Source organism: Triticum dicoccoides, chromosome 2B (genome assembly GCF_002162155.2).
Source record: "Triticum dicoccoides isolate Atlit2015 ecotype Zavitan chromosome 2B, WEW_v2.0, whole genome shotgun sequence".
In the NCBI taxonomy this organism is placed as follows: domain Eukaryota; kingdom Viridiplantae; phylum Streptophyta; class Magnoliopsida; order Poales; family Poaceae; genus Triticum; species Triticum dicoccoides.
Genome location: NC_041383.1, coordinates 621,372,067 through 621,377,791, shown reverse-complemented (window position 1 = coordinate 621,377,791; position 5,725 = coordinate 621,372,067). Strand labels below are relative to the sequence as shown.

The 5,725-nt window shown below is 57.1% G+C and overlaps 1 protein-coding gene across 1 annotated transcript; it reads right to left on the bottom strand.

Moving 5' to 3' along the window:
• Positions 1-2,630: 2,630 nt before the first annotated feature.
• On the bottom strand, positions 2,631-4,536 carry LOC119365201 (amino acid transporter AVT3B-like). Its single transcript, XM_037630810.1, has one exon. It carries the CDS (start codon positions 4,426-4,428, stop codon positions 2,947-2,949), a length of 1,482 nt encoding a protein of 493 aa, XP_037486707.1. The 5' UTR covers positions 4,429-4,536; the 3' UTR covers positions 2,631-2,946.
• Positions 4,537-5,725: the final 1,189 nt, after the last annotated feature.

Here is a 5,725-nt window from a genome sequence, read left to right as displayed (position 1 = left end):
CGGAGTCCTCCTCCGACGGCCCTTGGCTCCGTACCGAGTGGTTGCCCACTCCACCATTGCGCGCCGTCGTAAGCGCCCCGGGCATTCACGGCTGCAATGCTGGATCAAGCATACTGTTGCCACTCAGGCAATGGCGGAACATGTGGCGGCTCTCGAGTTCGATGAGCCCGCCCTCGACCTCTCCGATGGATCACTCGACGATTCCTCTGAGGAGTCTGGGTCCAAAAGCATCGAGTCGACCGCCGAGATTCTCATGGCAGACAACTCCGAGCACCGCGCACCCCCGAGACACACAGAACCCAAGGAAGGCCGTGCAAGTGCGTCTCACGTCAACACCGACAACGACATTCTGGGCCACGAGCCGTATGTACCCCAAGCTCTCACCCGGGAGTAGCGGGACGAGCTCTGCCATAGGAACGAACAGCTCCTGCACACCCCCATCACGGGGATGACCCCCGAGGCGTTGGCCATGGAGTCGACTCGTCTGGCTACCTTGGCCAAGCGCGATCGCCTCAAGCGGCTTCAGAGGGAGCTGGACGAACGCAAGCGCCGTCAACCCAGTTCCAGTCAGCATAAGCGCCGGCTCTACTCGAGTGACCAGCCTCGTAAGTATCAAGTCCTGAGTACTCCATTGCAAAATCTAGTAGCTGCCACTCGGACCGCGGATTCCATCTAGCCCTCTAGCTCTATAGCCGGGGAGGGGATTCGGCAGATCGAAGCGCTCCTGAAGACGGCATTGTCGCAGAATGCGACAGTGTCCCAGTCTAGAGATCGAATCCACAACACATCAGTACTCTTTGATCCTAGCGCGGATGAAAAATACCTCTTCTGCCGGGGCGAGAACAACGAGGGCATACAACTGAAATATCTGAAAACTAGAATATAGTTTTGAGATTTCATAAAATCATATTTTTTTTAAAGATACTGAATTCTGGCTGCATAGCGCAAGTGCATGACGCGAGCTTCCAATTAGAGAGGATGTTGCGAACTCAGCGTAGCACAGATGGTTAGATTCCTTGTGGTGGAACCAACCCACCAGGGTTGAAGTCCTAGACTTGACATTGGTGGTCACATTTTCTTCCCGCGATGTGCATTCCATGGGAGGAGACGTTCCCGTCGACTACAAAGGTGTCTAAGATGACTTCATCAATCTTAAGATGATACGTTGGCTCAATCTCTCAGAGATGCTCATATGGGTAGGGCGTGCACGCGTGCACGCGTTCATAAAAGTGAGTGTATGTGCATATATATGAGCATCTACCTGTGTACTATGTTTAATAAAAAGATAGAAATAAGTCTTTGACTATAAAACAAATGGCAAAACACATATGTCTGCATAATGCCAAAAACGGTTTCGTTCGCGCCCAAAAACTGCTTCACAGAAATGATCGAGAGGCAATTTCTTGCCTTCTACTCCCTCCGTCCGGAAATACTTGTCGGAAAAATGGATCAAAATTAATGTATCTACAATTAAAATACTTCTAGATACATCCATTTCTATGACAAGTATTTTCGGACGAAGGGAGTATCAACGACGACGATGCTGCTGGGTCCTCGTCTTCTCCATATGCCGCTCCAGCGACGGGAGTGGGCGGGGAGCCGGCAATTTCTCTCCGGTAGGGCGATAGGATAGGCATAGTTTACTTTCAGAGGTGCTACATCAATGATGAGGATCGCACCGGAATAATCTGCTTCTGTTCTTCCCCCATCTCGGTGGTGCTCTAATGATCGGCGCCGGAGAGCGAGAGGCTTGGTGTTCTTGCCAGTCTTCGGATCTGATGAGATTTGTATCCAGTGATCGACGCGTGACACTCTCCCGTGTGCCATTGGTGCCGACTGTTACGGTTGTGTTTGGTGCCTTGCAGTGGAATACGTGGATGGCAGCAGACAGCGACGTTCCTCTTCTTCGATCGCGTCGGATGAAGTTGACGGCGTCGGGATCTAGTGGACACGGGGAAGAACCTCGGCTGACATGCCACAAAGCCTCGGTCTCGTCGCTTGCGGCGGTACGGTTCATCGGCTCGAAAAGCATCTTTCTATGCAAAAGTGCTCCTCCAAATCTGTGTATGACGGCAGTTCCCCTCTTTCTTCAGTGCTGCCCCGGCAGCCCTCGGCTGCGGCAGAGGACGACGGTGGATGACATTTTTGTTGTAGTGGAATTCTAGTTTTACTTCTTGCGGAGTCTTCCGTGCAATATTACAAGACATCTATATTTGTTTCTTGCGGTGACCACGTATGTACTCTTTGTAATCCATCTGTCTAATGAAATGTATGTGTGTGTTTTTGTGGTTGAAAAAAACCAAAAAATCAAATATTTGGTTAATTCAAAAAAACAAACACATATGCCTGCATAAATGTGGTCAGTGTCCAATTTTAGCCGGTTCGGCTCTTTGGTGAAAAATTACAAGATGTGGCCGAAAAATAAACAGAGAACTTGAACAGAGGAAAAAAATTCAATCAGTGTCCGTTCAAGCGAAAACTGATCGCCACTTTCAGAAAGGAAAGTCTGAAGGGTGGGCAGCTCTGCAGTCCCCGGTGTAATTTTACTTCAAGCATCACGCATCAACACGAGAACTCCACACATCACTGCGAAATAGAGATAAACGAAACAAGATCTTCTATCTGTAAGAGAAACAAAACCTACACGATCCACATCCTTTCAGAACTAGGCAAATTTGCTCAAACATAAATACTCTGGTACAATACACACAGGTTCGTAGATGTCGCTTGATCCTTGCGACATCTATTACAATCTACAGATTTGGCCGTGGGATACCATGAGGGCCTATGCCATTTGCTTCTTCTTTACAAGCAATGCAGGGGACCATGTACTACCATGCCCAACTCAACATGGCAGCTGAACTCGACGGGTCTCAATGCTAATTACAGTACAATTTACACTTGAGCATTCCGGAAGAATCCGTGTCCTTGTTGGTGCAGTGATGCTTACGCGTTGGAAGCACCAAACATGTGCGCGAGCGACGTCCATGTCCCAGACGCCGAGAGCGCCAGGCCGACGACGATGACAGCCACATCAGCGATGAGCGCAGGCCACCCGATCTCGGCGCCTAGCACCTTCATGTGGAATGCGGCCGGCAGCACGAACCCGAGCAGGACGCAGACGCTGCTCCCGACGAGCGAGAGGAAGTCGGCGAAGTTGGGCACGAGCATCGCCATGAGCCCCACGAACACGACCAGGATCCAGCGCAGCCACCAGGCGTAGCGCTTCCCGTAGAGCAGGCGCTCGGCGACCTCGTAGACCGGGTTCATCATCACCGGCATGGTGAAGAAGAGGTTGATGCAGAGGCCCAGCTGCACGGTGACCGACAGCCACCCGGCGCCGAGGTTGGTGGTGATGATGTCCCGCGTGGACGCGCCGAAGGCGAGGTAGCCCATGGCGCCGAACAGCCCGTACATGACGGCGATGAATACCATGGACAGCCCGAGCGTGCCGCCGAACTTGCGCTTGTCCGCGGCCTCCGCCTCCAGCGGCAGGACCATGCCGATGCCCTCGAACGCGTAGACGGCGACGCCGAGGCCGTACAGGAGCTCGGTGGGGCCCCCGAAGGCGAACACGGGGGGCCTTTCTGTGAGCCACGTGGACACGTCCTGGCCAAGCACGACACCCATGGCGCCGAGATCCACGACGTCGGCGAAGATGCTGAGCGGCGCGAGGAGCGTGAGCGTCTTGATGGAGTTGAGCCCGAGCTGGAACGGAAGCATGACCCAGATGAAGAGCGCCTTGGCCGTGAGGAGAGGCGAGGACTCGGACGGGTCCCCGATGGGGTGGAGGTGCGCCAAGGTGTTGGCGATGAAGATGAGGTAGCCGACGCAGAAGCTGGCCTGGCTGAGCACGAGCATGGCGTCGACGGTGTGGCGGCCCGCGGCGCCGTACACGGCGGCGCCCAGGTCCCCAAAGGAGGCGATCTTGGGGTGCTCGTCGGCGAGGCGGCGGCGGCAGGCGACGAGCAGCATCATGCAGTGGAAGGTGAGCCCGGCCACGGCGAGGAGCAGGATGGAGCCCGCCGCCCAGCCCGTGCGGGAGAAGGTGTAGGGGAGGCCCAGCACGCCCGACCCGACCACCGCGATGAAGACGTTGGCGAAGGTCTTGGGCTGCGACGACAGGCGGGCGCCGACGCCCGCGCCGCCGTGCTTCGGCAGCAGCGCCGCCGCGTCGAGGCCGGAGGAGGAGGAGCTCGCCTCCTTGTCGAACCCCATGGCGGGCGAGGACCCGAATCGGACGCAGGATCGAATTAGCTGGTGAGATCTCTTGTTGCTCGAGGCGATTGAGCTTACTACAGTGACGTGTTGGGTGCCCAGGAAATTGGGGATTAGGGGGCAGCCTCGGTCGTTAGCGCTGCCGTTCTGTGAAGGGGGGCGAGGTGCCGTGGACTTTCTTTTGGGGAAAATAGCATGGACTTGGTCCATGGAAATGGACCATGGTGCGCTAGTTCTATACGTCTTGTGGGGCAGTGGGCCACTCGTGGTGGTGCGTGATATCTCTATGTAGACCGCCGGCGGGTGGAGTGGTGGACTCATCACCTCCTGCTGTTGGCGAACTGCCGGAATTGTACCGGACGAGCACACTGGTCAGCGGGACTGGTTCAGTGCTCGTGGGTTATGAGTTATGACCGTGTTAAGATTAAACTACAATCTGTAATTAAGGGAAATCTCCCCTTGCCCATCAAACGAGCGGTTGCGCCCGCACGGGAGCCTGTGTCCGTCGCAACCGTCGCCTCTCTCCCGTCCTCCTGGAACCGATGCATCTCTTCGGGATCGTCGCATCTCTTCACGGGATATATATACTCTCTGTAACCATCGATCAAGACAATCAATCACTTTCGATTCAGAACACGTTATCATGCACGTAGAACAGCCAGCGAGAGCGAAAAGGCAACAAAGAAAGGAGAAGAGAGGAAGCACTCGCCGCCGGTGAGATGACATGCCTCGTCTCCTTTTTCCTTCGTCTGACCTGCGAGGACGGTCGCCGCTACCGCCTCATTGCCCTTCGCCGCCATGGAGTTGGTGGCCACCGCCGTTTCCGTCGCCGGATGCAAGCCATCCGACGGTTCGGCCGCAGCGCCGCTGGACGTGCCGCCCCTGGCAACCACCGCGCCGCTGGATGCGCCCGTCGCGGTGCTCACCACGCCCCTGGACACGGTCCCCGTGCTCCTGGACGCACCCACTGCGGTGCTCCCCGCACCCGTGGCCAGGCGCCCATGGGGTACGACCCTTGGCTGGTGGCCGGCCCGAGCGCCCCCATGATGCACGGGGCCGCTACCGCGCCTGCCCTGCCCACTGGGTCTCCGCCTCCACCACCTCCTCTGTCGGCCGCATGGATCCCGCCGTCAACGTCGACGCCTGATGCCGTGGCCGCTGGCCCGAGCCTCCGCCCGCCTGGCTACGCCCTGGTGCCGATGCGCTCGACGGTGAATGCAGAGGAAGTGCTCGCCTTCATCTCCGCTCCATCCGGCGCCTCTGGTGTCGTCCACCTTGGAGTCGGCATGGAGGCCGCCGCCGCCGGCGGCGGCACGCCTCAACAGGAGACAACCGCAGGCTCGAGCAGCCGCGCGGAGCGGCGCTTCGGCCGCCTCTTCGGGCGCGTCGTCGTAGCCCTCGACCGTCGCCCCGGCCGTCGCCCAGGCTCATGGGCTCCGGCGAACCTCGGCTTCACCGCTACTCCACTGCGCCAGGCCTCCACCGTCGTCGTCTCCTCTTCAGATGA

Excerpts from the sequence above, each read along its gene's own strand:
- LOC119365201 (XM_037630810.1), bottom strand. The coding sequence starts at position 4,428 with ATGGACCAAGTCCATGCTATTTTCCCCAAAAGAAAGTCCACGGCACCT.